The sequence below is a fragment of the Excalfactoria chinensis genome, chromosome 14 (assembly GCF_039878825.1).
Source record: "Excalfactoria chinensis isolate bCotChi1 chromosome 14, bCotChi1.hap2, whole genome shotgun sequence".
Taxonomy (NCBI): domain Eukaryota; kingdom Metazoa; phylum Chordata; class Aves; order Galliformes; family Phasianidae; genus Excalfactoria; species Excalfactoria chinensis.
The window spans coordinates 2,204,006-2,222,075 of record NC_092838.1 but is presented as its reverse complement, the minus strand read 5'-3'; the positions used below and the strand labels follow the sequence as shown (position 1 = coordinate 2,222,075).

General features: G+C 53.6%; 1 protein-coding gene across 1 annotated transcript in view; it reads left to right on the top strand.

Moving 5' to 3' along the window:
• The first annotated feature begins 9,221 nt into the window (after positions 1–9,221).
• PEMT (phosphatidylethanolamine N-methyltransferase) overlaps positions 9,222–18,070 on the top strand; it is a 37,161-nt gene continuing 28,312 nt past the window's right edge. The window contains exons 1-2 of the mRNA XM_072349535.1: positions 9,222–9,434; positions 11,799–11,906. Of these exons, the coding sequence (XP_072205636.1) occupies positions 9,315–9,434; positions 11,799–11,906 (228 nt within the window). The 5' untranslated portion in view covers positions 9,222–9,314. The remainder of the gene's footprint in view (positions 9,435–11,798; positions 11,907–18,070) is intronic.

Genomic DNA, 18,070 nt, shown 5'->3' with positions numbered 1-18,070 from the left:
GAAAAGGGCTTTTAAGTCTGAGTGCTAACTGAGATCAATTACAGCCATGGGGAAATGACTCGCAGCCCCCCACTGCTTGTTACTCCAGGTGCATCTTGTTTGAATTCATTGCTTGAGTTGGGGGGCACGTGTTCAGCAGTGAGCTTTCCTTGTGCTGTACCCCAGCATGTGCTCTCATTTCCTTTGCTGAGAACTTTCACCCGTTCCCCCCCATCCTAAAGACCCCACTGGGATGGAGAGGACCACAACAAGCCTTTATGCTGACACACACACGCTGGTTTGCTTCTGCCCTCTGCATCTCACAGTTTTGGGTTCCTGTTTGTCCTTGTTTTCCCATCCCTTCTGCCTGCAGGGATGGGCAACTCCATCCTCCAGCACAGCCAGATGTCCCCCATTCCTCACCTTACCTTTTCCTTCCCTTCCTCCCGTGGGAAATCGAGACCATTGGCAGCAGTGCCATGCAGAGCTGAGCTGCAGTGCCATGCAGCCATTGCAGTGCCATGCAGCCACTGCAGTGCCACACCTTTGGTCACATTTCACACCCCAGAGATGGAGATGCTGTTGGGGATTTGGGGTGAGATGACAGCCTGCTGAGGGCTGGGGCTGCGTGCTTCAGCAGAGGGCTGCAGGCACGTAATGCTGCTTCTCCCTCACCATTGCTGGGATTAGCTTAATAGCACGGGGAAATAACAGGATGAAAAATTTGCTCCCCTCCAAGCACTAAAAGCCAAGTTTCAAGGTTAATTGTCTGCCCTGTAGGAACAGCTTTAGCGCACTGTGAGGGGCTTAATTAGTGTCATTTTAGCCAAGCAGAGAGAGCACGCCCTAAACCCGTACTGCGTGCCCCTGAGCCCGTTTTGCTCTCACCGTGCTGCTCGGAGAGGTGATAGATTGCAGGCTGCCCCCTGCGTTGGCTCCCAGTGGGTTGGATTTGGGGCTGATCAGGAAACCTCAGCCAGGCAGCTGCAGCCTCGTGCCCTGCAGCCATGGGTGTTGCACCCACTGGGTCGGTGCCTGCTGTTTTCTGAGCCGTTGTGCTGCAGTGTGATGGAGAGGAGGGTGAGCATCCCAGCGTGAGTGTATGGGGAACATCCGGTATGGGGGTGTGGGGAATGCTGGTGTGGGTTTGCAGCAGGTGTAGGCATGCAGCGGGTACATGCAGCTGCCTTGTTTCCAACCCCTCTTGCAACAACCCCAGTGGGGAAAAACCCCAGAAAAGGGTTATGTTGCTGCCCCCTTTGACCCTTGCTGGTTTTGTTTTCCTGCCAGCTGAGCACTGGAGCAGCTGCTTTCAGCCCAGATTTGGAAACCAAGGCAGTGCCAGCAGTAGGGCACTGTCGGATGGTCCCCAGCTGTGACCCAGGGCTTTCCCATGGCAGCACCCCTGGCAGGCGGGCAGCAGGACCGCAGTGCCCTGAGCTCAGCTTCCTGGCGCCCAGCATCATTCCTCGCCGGCTCCATCCCATAGACGTGTCCATGACCTGCTGTGCAGTCCCAGCCAGGAGGCTGCCCTGGACGCCTGCCTGTCTGTGCTGGAAGAGACCTTGGGAAAGAACAGCGCAATGGGGCTTAAAGTTTTCCCTGTGTTGAGGAATTCCCTACAGCCTCTGCTAAGCCCATCCACCAGCACAGCCCCATCGGTCCGTGTCACCGTGCCCTGTCTGCCTGGCACGGGTTGCAGCGGGTCTGTCCCGCTCTGCATGAAGGCTCCAGCTCTCCTCCTTCCCCCTCTGCCCTTTGCACTTCAATGTCTCACCCATGCCCAAGTGGAGTCCCGTGGGGGATGGCGGTTCCTCATCAGCATCAACAAACCACAGCAGCAAACGTCTGATGGCCAGGGCTGCCTCAAACCAAGGCAACTGCCCTCTTTGCAGGGATCTGCCAAAAAATAACTCCTAAATCAATGTGCAGATGATGGGTGCTGCTGCTCTGCATCCTCCAAAGGGGACCTTGGGATTGTGGTGCTGCCCAGCAGTGTCTGGTTCTCTGGGTGCAGAAAGGAGGGACGTGCAGCGCAGCACAGCGAATGGGGACAGCCCGAGCTGCCTCTTGGCTTTAGCAACAAGGGGATTAAACACCTTAAACCTCAAACAAGGTTTTGTTTCAGGCCCTGTTTTCTATAAAAACAGATCGCTTTGTGCTCGGTTATCCTTCACCTTGCAAAAAAGGTTGTGCAGGAGAATCACAGTGTTGGCTCCCACGGCTTCTTTGTGCTGGAACCACCTGAGCTGGCACCTCACAGCATCCCCACCCCGGGATGCACACATGGGCTGGTGGCAGGGGGGGATCCTGGAGCAGGATTTGGGCGGGGGGCAGCACGGTGGTGGTGTTCGCTGCTCTCCCTGTGCCGCTGCTGCTGGCACTCCTGGCTTTGGGCTCGTGTATTTTTAATTCATTTCAGGGAATTAAGCTCGTCTGTGTCCGTCTGCTGACAGTTTTTCCACTTCCATTAATTTCTGAACTGCTTGCCGCTGTTTTCCAGGGACCTGGCAGGGCCTTGGCCTTGCAGAGATACCCATTGCCTGCAGACTGAACAATGCAGGTGGCTGGGGAGTAGCAGGAAATCCCCATAGCCACGTCCCTATGAGCAGGGACAGTCCTGGTCACTGCCACGTTGTCTGGCAGGGATCAGCTAATTTGGGGATGTCAAGCAGTGCTCTGTGCCAATCTGTGACCGCGGCGGGGTTGATGTGCTCCAGCCAAGCAAAGCTTCTGGCCAAAGGTTGGACGGAAGTGGAGTAAAAAGACCCTGGATTCACCAGGGAAAAGGGAGGAATGCTTTGCTGGTCTGAGGCCCCTGGGGCAGCACAAGGCAGAAGCAGGCAGCAATGCTGCAGAGACACCTACCTCAGCAAGCAGAAATCCTTTTCCAAGTGTGCCCTTGTTCTTAATGGCCCCTGCAGCCCCTCTGCAATTCGTGTTGTGTAATTGCTGCTAACCACTCTGTCCAGAGGGCTGCTCGCTCCTAATTGCATTTCCTGCGTCTGGCCACCACAAATCCTGCCAGCATTTCCTGAACGTGTTTGGATCAGGGATGTGAGTGAGTGCTGCAGCAGGACCAGGGATGGCATAAACCAGGGATGGTGTGCAAAAGTGGGGTGAGATTGCTGGGATGTGAGACCGCACCAATCCCTGCAGGCTGAGCCCAGCCAGCCATGGGTGCAGGGTTTCAGCTCTGACCTTCTCAGCCCTGACCCAGAGGGATGCTGCACAGAGCACAGCCAGGGGCAGAGCTCTCATCCTTGGCTTGGGTGGTGGCAAGGATCTGGCTGGGGTCTGGCTGTCCCGTGCCCCCAAGCTTTTTCCTGCCCCCCTTCTGAGTTGTTTCTGCAGTGTGGCCTGTAAACGACTGTGAAATGGAGGGGAAAGAAGATAAAAATAACAGCAGCAGTAGTGGGTTTGAAGTAAATAACAGCACCACATCAAAGAGGAGGGGAAGCAATGCTCCAAGGAGGTATTTATAGGCAGCTTTGTAGTTCCCGGGGTTAAACCTGCATGCTCCTTTGGAAGTCTCAGCCCTTGTTCTTTGTGTCCCAGAACTGCACGTTGCCCTTCCCCAGGGGCCTGGGGTGTTCTGAGCCCCACCACATGGCTTTGAGAGATCATGTGGAGGCTGTGCTGTCCCCAGCAGGCTCCGTGGCATGGAGTGGTGCTGGATGCTGCTGTGGGGGCCGTCACGCATGGCACGAAGCCCCACTACTGATGTTGTCCTCCTGCTGAGCCCTGGAGGAATTATTCCTCTCTGCAGCCCCTCTATGTGCCACATGTAAGAGCAGGGCTGAATGCCCAGGATGAGGAACAGGAGGTGATGCAGGATGTGGTGAGTCAGCCCCTCCATCCCTCCTGCTGTGGTGAGCATTAGGTGGCTGCTCTGCTAATGGAAACACCCTAATAATGCGCCATGTGGGTCTGGAGCAACGCAATGCACTTTCAGGATAGGGATGCACAGCGAAAAGGTGCTGGAGTGCATGGAGTAGCTTCGTAGTCACAGGGAAAGCTGCCTACGTGGGGATGGACCTATAGGGCAGTGGGGCACCTGTGGTGGTGGGCTTGTGGCAGGGTGAGGCGTAGCAGAGACCTTTGCAGCTGCCTCCTGCTTTGAGAAGCTCACTTCTCTTCAAGCGTTTGTTCCCACTGAGAGGACTTGTGGAGGGATTCAAATGGTTTGGGGGATTTAGGGCTTTAGGGCTTTAGGGGAGAGTGGAGCAGCAATAAACCCTGTAGCCAGCTCAGTAGGATCAGTGCACTGAGAACAAGAGAGAGCTCAGGGGACTTCCACCCTCCTGGAGCCCTGAAATATCCTCCTCGCTCCTGCTGCTGCTCCCTGGGCTGTGGCAGCACAGGCTCTGCATGCTGGTGCTGCTGCTCTCTAATCAGACACGGGATTTGCAATTAAGCGACATGGAGTGCCTTGGGGACACAGCCTGCTGTTTGAGCCGAGCTCAGACGAGTTCGGGGAGGGAGAGACCTGATTTCCCACTTAGCAGACAGGTCACGATCGGTGGATTCATTGATCCCAGAAAGCAAAGCCTCCGCTTCATTAGAGACGTGCTGGTGATGAACGCAGCCTCAGGGAGCGGGGGAAGCTGTTGTGAATCGTTCCCCAAATGCTGGCTCTGACCACCATGCAGAGGGAGCTGCTCCAGCCTGCTTCACACATCACGCACTTGGTTCTAAGGGCACAGAAATACTCTGAGCCTGGGGGGATGCTATTCCCCTTTGCCTGCAGGAAGGACGGATCCTGCTCTGCCCTCTGCTGCCTTTCCAATTTGCTCAGCCCGGCTCAGCTATCCCCGCAGGGAGGTCTCCTCGCTGGCTCCTGCCAAAAGTTCCTGGCAATAACTTCCCGGTGCCCTTCAGTGCAGCTGCTCAAGACAGCAGATGGGGCCGTGGGTTGTAGCTGTGCCAGACCGGTTGCTCTGCAAACCTGGTTTGCGATAAGCTGTGCTTATGCAAGCGGCTCCATCGACACCCGATGTTCCCAATTCCTCATGTAAAAACCTACTGAGATGCTGGGAGCACTGCGGGAACCAGCTCCAAAGGTGAGCACTGCCCAGGAGCTGGACCAGGGCCCACGATGTCCCCTCCCTGCATCACGACATGCACCCACTGGGCACAGCACATGAGCCAGCATGATAAAAAACACCCACGGGTGAAAACGCAAGACAGTAACTGGGAGAGGACTGTGAGGTTTTGCTCCATTCTCTGCGTGAGGACAGTCACACAGGGGATGCTGTTTTGAAGATTTCTGCTCCAGAGAATCGTGTTATGCTGTTGGCTCGGGGCAGAGATGTGTCATCCCGCTCCTAGAGGCTTTGGGACTTCTTGCTGCTAATTCCTTCTTTCAAGAAAGCATCTCCCGTGGGCAATCATCGCTCCATGGCATCGCTGTGCTCCCTCCCAGCACGATTGCCCAGCGGTGACTGTGCTGGCTCCTGCCAGGGAGAAGATGCCTGGCAGGAAGCCCCGATGCCTGCATGAGCATCTTCAGCTTTCAGCATCAACAAGCCCCCATACTGCGACACATCCCCTTCACAGGAGCTCTCCTCCTGGGGCCATTGTTCAACAACTGCTCCAGGGGCAGATCTCGAGCTCCCAAGCACTCGGCTCTGGTTTCTGGCTCAGAAGAGCAGGAAGCACAGCACGCTCAGCCCAGCTCGACTTTCAGCCTGAGAGCATCTCAGGCTCTTGGAGGATTCAGGTACGTGTAGCTGAGCTGGGGCTCTCTTTGCATCCCTGACAATCACATGAAAGCATGGAAGGAGACAAAGGTGCAGCTACCTCTGTGAATTGATGGGGATCAGGATCCACACGAGTCCCCAGCACTAACTGGGGTGTAAGTGGGAGCAGAGTCTGACTCACATACCGTATGTTCCCAATCCACCACCTTCAATCAAGCCTAATAAAATTAATAGGGGAGCATTGAAAATCTCGTGATTAATTCTTTATGATCTGTAATAGGGGAGCTGTGTGCCAATTACTCGAGTAAATCATTCATCAGAATATAAATAGAGCTAACCTCCAGCACAAACACTAGAGGATTTCCACTAGGATTGCAGGTCTGGATTGCAGCATTGCACGGCTGGTGACAACACGTTATCAGATGGAGAACAGAAGAGTATCTGCAATTTCGGTGCGGTCTGAACAGCCCAAGGTTTCAGCTTTGTGTTCCAGTGTCATTTGCCTCTGTTTGCAATGTGCTCCTGTTTGTTTACAGTGTTTTGATGCTGTCTTTGATCTACGTAGCTCGTCAGTCCAAACTGCTGCAGGTTTGCAAGGGGGGGTCATGAGAGGTTTCAAACTCTGAGCTGTGACACTGCCCTTGGGGAAGAGAAGTGTTGGTCAAACAGACCCCAGACCCATGTGCTGAAGTTAACCTGTGCTTCCGGCTGGAGCTTCCAGACCACATTTGCAGTGCCTCATTTCCAAGGGAGCTCCCCCTCCCCCCAGCAGTACTCCCTGCCCTGCATTGTTGGGAGTCCCTCGGGCCTCTTTGCATTCAGGGACATAGAAATGTTTCTGAGCAAGCTGCAGCTTGCAGAGCCACGACATCCTGCTAAATCTGACAGCCAGCATCCTCCATCGGGCTGCTGCATGTATGCATGGCTGACCCATATGCCATGAGCGTGCAATGCTCAGAACCCCCCTGCAGCAGATGCACCACTGGTCCTCCCTCTGTCAGTTCAGCTCCTTGTCCCTTGTACCAGTAATGACTTTATTTAAGTGCTTTCTGCCCACGCAGGCATTTTGCAATTGCATATTCATCGGTGACCCCTCAGGATCATGATGGTATTTAAAAGGCTGTTGGGAGGCTTCAAGCTGAGAAGGGACTTGGGAACACCGAGGGAAATGCTCTCTTCCTTAGCTCAGTGCTTGGAAATAGAGAGCTGAATAAAAGGCATGTCACCGGGAGAAGGAAAGGGATAGGAACACAAAGAGAGAGCCAGCCCTGCAGAAAGCCCTCTTTGTCTCCTTCCCAGCTGCCGGGATGTTTCCCAGAGGCAGAATAGAGGTGTATGGAGGGACTCCACCATTGTAAATCTCCCCAACCCGATGTCCCCTCAACAGGGGAATTGGCAGTGGGAGTGACATGGGAGCTCTGGGAATGTTTCCCATGCAGCCCAGCTTGTGACAGCCCTCCTCCCCCGAAATCCATGCCCTTGCAGGGTGATCCCCAGTGCGGGGGTGACAGGATGGATGTGTCTGTGACATCCCAGCCCTGCTGGCCTTTATTCTCTCAGCCCACCATGACATCCCTGTGGAACATCCTCCCCTTGCAGCACAGAGGCTGGTTTGGAGACAAATTCTCCCTAATTCCCTCCCTTGGGGGACATTTCCTCCTCTCTGAACATTGCCACCATTGCTCTTCCCATTGCGTCCCCTTTGCCCTCCCCTCTGCCCCAAGGACCCAGCTGGTGGGACTTGCAAAACAAACATCCTCCCATCTGCTCCTGCGCTCCAGCCTGAGAGATGGCAGAGGCGATAATTACACACTCGGCACAGCAAAATTATCCAGCACAAGGGAGAAGAGGCAGGAAGCAGCTGGAGATAATCCGTTTGGGGAGCGCTGTTCCCACCCACAGTGCTTTCATCTCACCCCAAACCAGCCAGCTTTGCAAATTCAACTATGAATGTGCTCAGAGAACCCAGGCAGGATGGGGTCCAGCCTTGTGTGAGCACCCATAGTGCAGAGCTGGTCCTGCATGTGGGGAGGTGAGGATGCATAGGTGCAGCGGAGCAGCAGATTCAGTGAAACCTGGATTTCCACTGAGCCAAGAGCACTTGCTGGGTTTCAAAACACCTTTCAAGTGCAACCATAAAGGATGCTGTTTTGCTGGTGACTTACGCACGTGAGCTGTCACTCCTGCACCTTTTCACTGCCTGTTAAGGCCTGTGTGTACAGACATGCCCCCATCCCTTTCCTCACGACTGCTTCTGAGACATCTCTGGAAGGGATGCCTGCAGCTCACTCATGACACTTCCTCCCTATAAAACTCCCTTTTGGAAAAAGATATTTCCCCTCAAACGAAGGCCTTTAAAATCGAATGGTCCATGTAAAGGCCCTGTGGGGACATGGAAGATACTACCAGATTGCCCACACAGAATCAGGTCCAGAACTGCAGCCCACCACGTGCATCAGTTATAAATATCCAGAAGAGAAGTGCAGGAAATAATGGTGTCATAGAACTGCAGAACCATAGAATGACTTACGTTGGAAGGGACCTTCAAGATCACTGAACTCCAACCCCCTGCTATGGGATCGTTGGTCCCCACCAGACAGGCACAGGACACCCACAACAATAGGTTACCCCGGGAAACCTATTCCAGTGACACATTGCCCTGAGTAACAATTTATTTCCTAACATCTCATGTAAATTTCCCCTCTTCTAGCTTAAAGCCATCCCCCCTTGTCCTATTACTATGGGACTGCTGGACCCCCTCCCGTTTTTAAGCTCCCTTTAGGTAGTGGAAGGCTGCACTGAGGTGTCCCTACAACCTTCTCTTCCCCAGGCTGTGCACCCCCAGCTCTCAGCCCGTCCCTATTGCAGATGTGCTCTGCAGGCCCCGCTCCAGCAGCTCCATGTCCTTGTGTTGGGGACTGCTGGATGCAGTGCTCTGAATGGGGCCTCATGAGGGCAGAGCAGAGGGGGACAATCCCTCCTGCCCTTTGCAGCCCCTCAGTTGATGCAGTCCAGGATGCTGCTGGCTTTCAGGGCTGCACGTACACAGTGCTGACTCATGTCCCACTTCTCACCCACCAGGACCCCCCAATTCTTTCCCCATAGAAAAAGAGATCCTGGGGACCTCCTGTCCCCCCAGTCCCGCTCTGCAGTGTGACTGACACCCTATTCGGGTTCACCTGGGCCGGCAAGGCCAGGCCCTGCAAACCCACACTATGCAGAACCCCCTACCTGCCCCCCGAGCCCTGGGGGCTGCAGGCGGCCCCAGTTTCCCCCACCACCTCGGTTGCTTCACTGGTCAGGGGACAAAGTCCAACCTCCGTCAGCACAGGCCACCCTGCCCGCTGCTGCGGCCAGACACACGCTCAGAGCCTTCAACGGAGCCGGTGGGGCCCGCAGCGAGGTCAGCGTTTGCCCGCGGGGAGCCAGGTGGGACAAGGCCCCGCGAACAGGCCGCGCTCAGCCCCGGCCGCCACGCTGCAGGCCCGGCCTCTCCCAGCTCAGGCCGCAGCGTCCTCTGGGCCGTGTAGTCCCCGCAGCGAAGGGCGGACTACACTTCCCGTCACCGCCGCCGCGCTCGCTGGCAGCCGGCCGGGGGAAGGCCGCGGGGTGCCCCAGCCCCGGCCCCGTGCCATGGCGGGGAGGCCCAGGCCGGGAGGCGAACGGGGGCAGGCAGGAGGCCGGCGGGGAGCGGGGCCGCGGTGGTGGCCGCGGGATTGCTGCAGCGGGCTGGGCGGCCTGGAGTACAGCGAGGTACCGGGAGCGGGGCGGGGGGTGCCGCGGGGGGTGCCGCGGGGTCTGCTGCTGCCTCTGCCCCTCCCAGCTGCTGCCCCGCTCCGTGTGGCTCTGGGGGGGGGTTCCCCCAAAGTAGGGGTGCTTGCTCGCCGTGCTGTCTCTAGATGCTGGTATTGATGCTGCTGCAGCAGTGCGTCCCCCGGCACGGTGCTGTGAATGGAGTTTTGCTGCGCTCTGCCAGCAGCCGGGAGATGTTGGCTCCTGTTGTCCTCGGCAGGACTGGGAATGCAGCAGGTGGCAGTGAGGTCACCATGGCCAGGTGCTCCCATTGCACCACCCTGGTTTGTGCAGTGCTCGGCATGCTATGAATGTGAGGCGGAGGGTTGCAGGGCTGCCAAGCCACCTGGGGAGCAAATCACTGCCCTGTGCAACCTCTGAACAGGGCTTGTTTGTATGGGAGACAGCAATGAACCCCTGAGCTGTGTCTGCAGTTGGAGCAGATGCACAGGGATGCTCAGCATCAGTGCACACAGTGCTTGAGATGCTGCCCATAGCCCTTCCTGGCACTAATTTCTGCTCAGTCCGTGATTGCATGCTCCAGATACGTGGCAGCAGCTGTGTTTGCCCAGGACCCAGCACAACGGGGTGCTTCAGTCAGACCTGGGTGCCCATGCAGCTCTCATCCCCACTGATTTTAGGGTTATGCACCATCCAAGCAAGCAGGATTTGCCACCAGGAGACTCTCCAAGCTTGTGGATGTGGTTATTTATCACCTGTCAGGGAGGAAAGAGGAAAGTTGAATGTTCTGTGCTCATTATGTTGTCGTCTCAGTAACTTGCAGAGACAGCTCATCCTAATGGGTTTGTTCCCCTTTTATCCCTATGAGCACACACTAGGCACAGGCCAATCTGCTTCCTGCTAGCAGCAGCAAATTTGGTTGTTGAGGAGGGGAAAAAAAGGTGAGTGCAATGCTAATGATGTTGCCAGACGGGAGTTAGTAGGTCAAGAAGCTTTTGTTCAGCCTGTGCTGGCAGTATGCACAGCACCGTATGAAACAAGAGGAAAGAAGCTGTCCTGGTCCTGTGGGTTTGCAATTGAAGTGGGACTGGACAGTTTGGTCCTGGCACCAGTGGTGTGCAGGTTATGTCTTGGCAGAACTCGTTTAGAAGGGATGAGGTCTGATGGCAAAGGTCTGACCAGGTGTGACAAGAGGGGCTCAAGAAGGTAGGAATACATGCAGAGGGTCAGGGCCAGGTCCTGGGCACTCTCCCTTTTCTTCCTCACTGGGATGGAGGTGCCCTACAGAGCTAGGGTAGTCAGTGGTAGCCCGTGGGCAGCAAGCAAACCTCTGTGAGGATTCCCCTGTGTGCCCATACTCAAGCAACCTTTTTTCTCTCTCTTCATACCGTGGGTGGTCTGCTTGCTGTGAGGGGACACCAGGTTAAGCAGCCCCTCTCCACAAATCCCACCACAGCTCCAGTCCCTTTGAAGAGCTCAGGAGGAGCCAGCGGGAGTTTCTCTCTTGCACAGGCAAAGCAAAGGCAATGCCTTTTCCAGCCCTTCCTGTCCTCTGGCATTGAAGGACTTGCAAACACAGCTGTGTTTGGGAAGCAAAAACCTTCCACGTCTCAGTGTTGTCTTGATTTTGATTCAAGTGAGGGAAGGGCTTGGGCCGGGCTAGTTTGTCATTTGTTTTCACAGTTTTGGGGGAAAAAAAAGGGAAGAAAAAAAAAGTTGCTGGCTGCTTTTCATTGAAATACACTGCAGGGAGACGGGACAGGGATGGAGAAGCAGCATGGCTTATTCCACGTAAAAACACTGACAATGTCAAGGAGCTTTTCCTGGGAAAAAAATGTTTCTTGGAAAACAAAAAAGAGAGGGAAAAACAAGCAAGTTTTAAGGTTTCCTTTTGTTAAGTAAGACAGGAAAGTCTTTTGCAACTGCTAACAGTGCCAGAACATCCCTGCGCAATACTGTGGGCTTGCATCAGCCTTGCTTTATGGAAGGCAAGTTGGAAGCTGGTGCTGTTCTGTGCTCAGAGTTTCCATGCAGAGCAGCACTCCAGGGACAGTCCTCAGTCCCCAGGGTCACTGGGATGCTGTGAAATGGTGCTCCCTTTCCTGCAGCTCAGGAGCATTCTTGGCTTTCCTAGCTGACCTGGAGTGCTGATGCACATCCTCACTGCCGCGGGGTCTTTGCAGTGCCCGTGTCCTTCACCAAGATCCATGAGAGCCCAGTGTCCCCAGAGCATGGGAGGAATTGGTCTGAAGGTTCATCAGCTCTTATAGAGCATCTGGTTGGGAATGAAGTACCCCATCTTTGGGTACAACTCGGTGCCTCTGCAGGAACTCTCACCCCCAGTAACTGCCTCTTTTCCCCCAGGTGGATGTGACAGCCATGGCACGGGTCTTCAGCTATGTGGATGTGACTGATACTGGCTTCATTGCAGCTGTCCTCGCTATCGCCTTCAACCCATTCTTCTGGAATGTGGTAAGAGCTGCCTTCATGCTTTCTTTTGTCAGCTGATGTAGGAATACCCTTCGGACTGTGCTGAATAACTCCCCACCCATACCAAACACCCCAAGAGCATCTCTCCTGCAAGAGCTCTGTAGTTCTCCCCCTGGTGCAGGTGTTTACTGTTCTGGGAACTGCTCTAGGAGAGGAACTGCTTCTGAGAAGTCTGGTGGTGAGAGCTGTGCTCGGTTCGTAGGCACTAGAAAAGACTGAGCAGGGAGTTTCACTGCTGAGAGATCCATGGCACTGTGGCTCCTGGGGATTGCAGTGGCCGTGACATATGCTACAGAGGTCAGGAAAAAGGGATCCAAAGCAGGATGCAGAAGGATTTAGGAACTAAGCTCAGATGAGGGGGCAGAGTAATCAAACCCATCCTTCAGCCATCTGCTGCACTTCCCACCCTGGCAGCCAGGCACTGCTTGCTGTACATGGTGAGACATCAATGGCACGGGTGCCACTCATGCCAGGGCATCAATGGCATTAACTCCTGCAGGGGGGTGCACCGGCTGAGTTGTCCACTGCTTCCCATCCAATATGTTTACAGGAGGTTGTATGAATGCAAGAAAAAAGCAATCATCTAAAACTTAACCTGAAGACATTTGCCCTCCATCCTTCTGCAGAGTCTGGCAAAGAGCTGCAGAGGTGGCAGTGAGCCAACCCCAAGCATGGGCAAGAGTACATGGTGATGCTTACTATCTCTGTAGGCACTGTATTGCCACTGGGTATGGTAGTGCTTTGAGAACGGAGAATGGAAGAGGTTTTGCTGCCCTTTATTGCTGTGCTTTGCAACCTCCCTGCGAGAGCAACAGGATTCATCTCTGGCCCTGGTGGGTGAGTGTTGCAGAGCCAACACGCCAGGCAAGGAGCCCAGGCCGATGAAAGCACAAGTTCCTGCAGCGTCCTCAGCAGCACAGCTGAGGTTTGGGGACGAAACCTTCTCCCTGCAAGCACTCATGGAAACGGGATGTCATCGCAGCCAAGATTCCTGAAGTCGCTGCCAAACCTCCCCGCAGCGATTCTCGCCCTGGGGAAGTCTCCTTATAAAGGCCTTGTTTTTCCAGAGGGAGAGGACTCGGCTCTCTCTAAGCATGGGGGCTCTTGAGATTGTCTCACGCTGGGCTTTGGAAAAGCAAGGCTCTCCTAGCTGTGATTCACTGTGGAAACCTCCGTCAGAGTTCTTTGTTACAGCCTCTCTAATTTTTCATGCAGTTCGTTATTAAAAAGTCTCACAGTGTCTGAAATGCAAACTAGAATAAGCCACATTATTTCGACTGTGGAGTCATCGTTTAGCATAAAGAATCAATGAACAAGATTCAGAATGTGGCCTCTTGGGGAAGAGATCAGCTCCAGTAAGAAATTGCATAAAAGGGAAGGGGGAAAAAAAGTACTTTATTGGTGTCTGCTGCTATGCCTGTGACTCGCTAGTTGCCTGCAGCTTGGGAAATAGCGTTGCTTTTTGGATCAAGACTTCAACTGCTCTTAAAGTACAGGGAAAGCTGATGTAACAGCAGGAAGTTCATTGCTCTGGGTTGTTGCTGTCCCCTTGCAGCATCTGAAGAGCATTGCCGCTGGCGGCAGGTGGCACTGCAAGCAAGTCGTGCAGAGCTCCACCTGGGAGCAGAAGGCATCTGTGTGAGTTTGCAGCGAGCAGCCCAAACTGCTGTGCTGACAGAGAGCTCTGGGGAGGTGAGCATGGCACAAGGTGCTCCTGAGCTGCCAAGGGCCAGGTGCCTCTTGCAGCCCACGTACCTCCATCCATATGCTTGTGTTGCCCAGTCCCTGGGGCTTCCCTGTGATGTTTTCAGGCTCTGACTCACACCAGTCACAACTTGAGGGCTGTTCAGAGGTGCTGTAGAATCTTCAGCCCTGAGCAAGCCCCCGCTGTTGGTGCATTTTAGCAGCAGTGGCTCCAGCCATCCCTAGATTTTCCCTAACTTGCTTCCTTTATCTCCTCCCAGTCCTTTCTGTGTGATCAGTGTCCCCTGCCAGCACCAAGCCAGCAGCTCTTCTTTCTTTCTCCACACCCCTGCACAGACTTGCTTTGTCTTCTGCTCTCTGCATTTCTTCTCAGCAGCTGAGATCATCTCTGCATCTGAATTACTTTGAGCTTGCAAAAGTCTCAGTGTAAAGATGGCTTCAGTGCAGTGCCAGGAACCCTCTGCTTTCTCTGCTTAATAAGTAAACCAGGACCCTGATCAAAACACCTCCTGTGCGTGAAATTCCTGATTTGGACAGAAACTGGGTGGGGATGCATTGATTTCCTTCAGAGTCTTAATTCCCTGTTTCTGCTGAACTCCAGCCAGGTCTGCTTCTTGTAAAGTTTGGCGCCGGGTTGTCCTCTCTGTGTAGAGCCTCTGAATAAATATGTGCTGGGGAAAGCCCAGCTCGGTGGGGGCTCATGCTGTACGTGTCTCAAGGCCACAGGGGGGGAGTGAGCTCCGGCTGCCCCACTCTCAGCAGTCACCGGGCATTGGTAAGCAGCCGGCATGTTTCTTCTGGACAAATGCTGCGGTGTTTGGAGATGAAGCGAGGCTGATGGAGGCTGTGCAGTAGCATGGCTGCAGAGCAAACCATGGCTCTTGTTGATGTAATTCTGTTAAGAGGGCAATGTAGAGAACCAGAGCCTATGAGGGGCAATTTGCAGGACCAGGCTGGGCTGATTCTCCTCATATTCTTCCTAAAGGAGAAAAGCCTCCCAAAAAGACCTCAGTTTGCACCCCTCTCCATGCAGGCATTTCCTGGAGGGGTATCGTGAGTGTCCCCCTGGGATCCCAACTGAATTCCCCCCAAACCCAGGGCTCACACCCCCCTTTCTCCTTTCCCTTCTCCGTGCCAATTAAAATCCAGCTAATTCCCAGGTGGCCCCCAGGTTATGTTATCCATGGGACAGCTTGGATGTATTCCCGTGCTCCTCACTTTTTTTCCTCTCCTCCTCATGCTGCCTCTGCTTTCCCACCCACCATAGCTGTTGTGGAAGGAGCTGCTGGTGCCATGCTCGGAGAAAAGGCACTTAAACTACCCAAGGATGTTCAAAGCATCCAGGAGACCGGAGCCACATTGGGGCTGTTGGGGAGCACCTGATGAGGAGGGGGTGTGTCACTGGAGCCACGCCGTAAAACTTTAATGAGTTCGAGGAGGCAGAACCTTCAATAAATCCCATCTGTGTTTGGAAAGCTGCAGGACGATGGGAGAAATTTCCCTTCTGTTGGTAACTAAGGAAGATATTAAATAACAGCTCCTCAGGGACAAACATTTCAAAGCCAGGAAAGGCAGATAACCCGCATATTGGAAGCTTTAAAGAGCTCGCTGAGCCTTGGCGTATGGGGAGTTTCTAGAAAGCTGGAAGGTTTCTGACATAGTCTCAGTAGCAAACAGGCAAGTGGCATAGCAGCAAGCCAGGTAGTGTGACGTCTATCGCCACGCAAGCAGGTTGAGGTGGGGAGCACATCCATCCACCAGCAATCCTTTCCTTGATTTGAGCCTCTTAAAAATTTATGGCTGGCGTCACAGCCTGATTTAGAGATGGCACATCTTCGGTTGCTGTGCAAGAGCGTGTTCTTCCCATCACCTCTTATGACCCTCCCGAAATACCCATGCATCCTGTAGGAATCTGCAGGGCGAAAGCTCAGGTGTCAAGGCTGGGAGTGGGATTAGCGTAATATAGCATGATTTATCAAGAAAATAGACCCCATCAGGCAGATGGGATTTTATTCTTCAAGGTTGCAGCTTTTCCTGTTCAGGGTAACGAGATCTCTGTTCTAGACTTCTGTCAAGTGTTTAAACTGCATGAGGTTTTGATTAAAGAAGTGGTTGCACAGGGACCTGAGCTGACAACGCCTGGCTCCTGATGGATGCGTATCTCTTGGTTCATTTATTTTTAATTTCCCTTCCTTTTCTCCTTCTTTAGAGACTAGAGAAGCCTGCCAAGTGGATAAGAAGTGCCTGAGTGGGGTGGAGGGGGAGTTTGCAGGCGCTGGCAGCCCAATTTCACCTCCTTCTGACCACTTCTTGCTAAATTGGGAGGAGGGTGCCTGCCTAAACCTCCCCCCACTGGTGGGAGCTGTCAGGATTGAGACCTCCAGGAGCCAAACCCAGAAACCTTCTGGGGGCAGGAGAAAAATGCCTTATGCTGTGGGATTTCAGCAGCAGAAGGGAAAGATTGAGAGGTGGCTTGATTGTAGTGTGTTAGTACCTGGCTGGGGAAAGGAAATTGCAGGGTAAGAAATAGCTGCCAGCCGGCAGCAGGGCGAGGGCTGGGGCGGGCTGCTGGCAGAGGGGGGCCCTGCACAGCTTTGTGCATTCAGTGCAGGGCGGGATTGGGTAGATGAGCCAGCTGGAGTGGGTGATTTAATGGTCTCTTCTGGCCTTAAAATTCTGCAAATCTGCAAGAGCTTCGTGATCTCCCTGAAAAGCTTTTGCCTGCATGTAGCTGTGGGTAAGAACACAAAAACAGCCCTCAACCATCTTCTGGAAAGTGCTTTGAGATCCTGTTGTAGCAGCCGTGGCACAGTGACAATGATTATCTGCTTATAACAGATGCTAGATCAATAGCAGAGCTTCAAGCTACGCTGCAAGGCAATTGACTGCAGAAAGCAATTCTTTCTTGGGGTAAAGCTGGCCTTGCAACAAGGCTCAGATTCATTCTTACAACTCCAGTCTTAAAATGTCACCACCAGCTCTGATGTCTTTCATCCTTTGTGCTGGGAGAGAATGCGCATTATTCATAATTGGACTCTCTACCAGGCAGGAATAGCCATTTTCATTTCCTACAATGCCTGAGAAACAGTGAGAATTTGCCTTTTTTCTTTTCTTTCCCCCCCCTCCCCCTTCCCCAAACAGCACTTAGTGGCAGTTTTATTCTGAGTGACTGGGTAACGCTTCCCACTCAGGTGGTGGTGGCTTTGGAGCGATGCTGTAATCATGTTGTGAGAGAGCAGCATTGATTCCCCTGGCTACCTCGTAACAAACGCCCCAGGACTGTTGTGAGTTCACCATCCCCAGGCCAGATCTGTAGCATTGCACCTGTTTGGCTGCTAAATTTAGTGTTTTCAGTGTGTCAACACCGCTGAGAGACACATAACAGGTTCCAAAACCGGGTCACATCCTCCAGCCTGCTGGCTGGAGTGACACAATTAAGAGCACCGTCATCCTGAGCAAGAGACACATCCTGCAGCCCAACACCACTGCCCATTTCCCTTCAGAATGCCAGACTGGTGCTTTAACCCTACAGGCTGCTGGCAGCCAAGCTGGAGTAAGTCAGAACACGTACAAAAAAATACATTGAAGCTAAAAGTCTCCATTCATTGTGCATCAGAGGATTATGTATAGGCTCTAGATGTTCCTCTCTGTTCCCTTCCATTCCTACCCAGCATACTGCAGCAAAGCACTGTCCTGCAGATGAGATGCTGCTCAGCATCGTTAATCTGTGAAACTACACGTCTATATCCACCTACATCCAGTGGGACAGAGCAAAAAATGCAGCAAGAAGCAAAAAAGAACGTGGTATTGTCTATCCATGCAGAGAGATATGAAAGCCTACTGGGCAGTGCTGGGCTTTCATAGCATTTCTGCCCAGCACCAAAGCTTGGGGCTGGTATCTATGGGCTCCTGAGTGAGAATCCCAGCTCCTGCCCTGTGATGTTGGCTGTATTGGGACTGTGCAAGGGCTTCAGGCAGTTTCCTGCCACAGTCACAAACTGAGTTCAGTGTTCTCCAGCTGTTTAGCAGAAACCTGTCCAATTCCCAGAAAGGCAGGATCTCCCAAAATACGTTGCTCTGACGAAGAAAGGCAGAGGCACGCGGTCTGCTGGGGCATGGAGGTCAGGCTGCATTTAGGCTGCTGGCGCTCAGGGATAGCACTGTGGTTAAAGCATGCCCTCCTTATTTCTGGGTTTCTCGCCCCTTGATGAACTCAGAGGGGACACACCTCCAGCTGCTCACATGGCTGTAGGAAATGAGCAGTAGAGCAGGTTAGTAAATGAGTGAAGAAAAGCCCTCCTTTTGTTTTCCACATGTATTTTATTCCTCATGGCAGGGGTAGCTAGAAATGGCACTTGGCAGAAGAATCCCACATCCCTGCTCTCGTGCATGAAACCAGGTGGCTCAGCAGCCCAATCGCAGCAGTGTGAGCTGGGCACCGG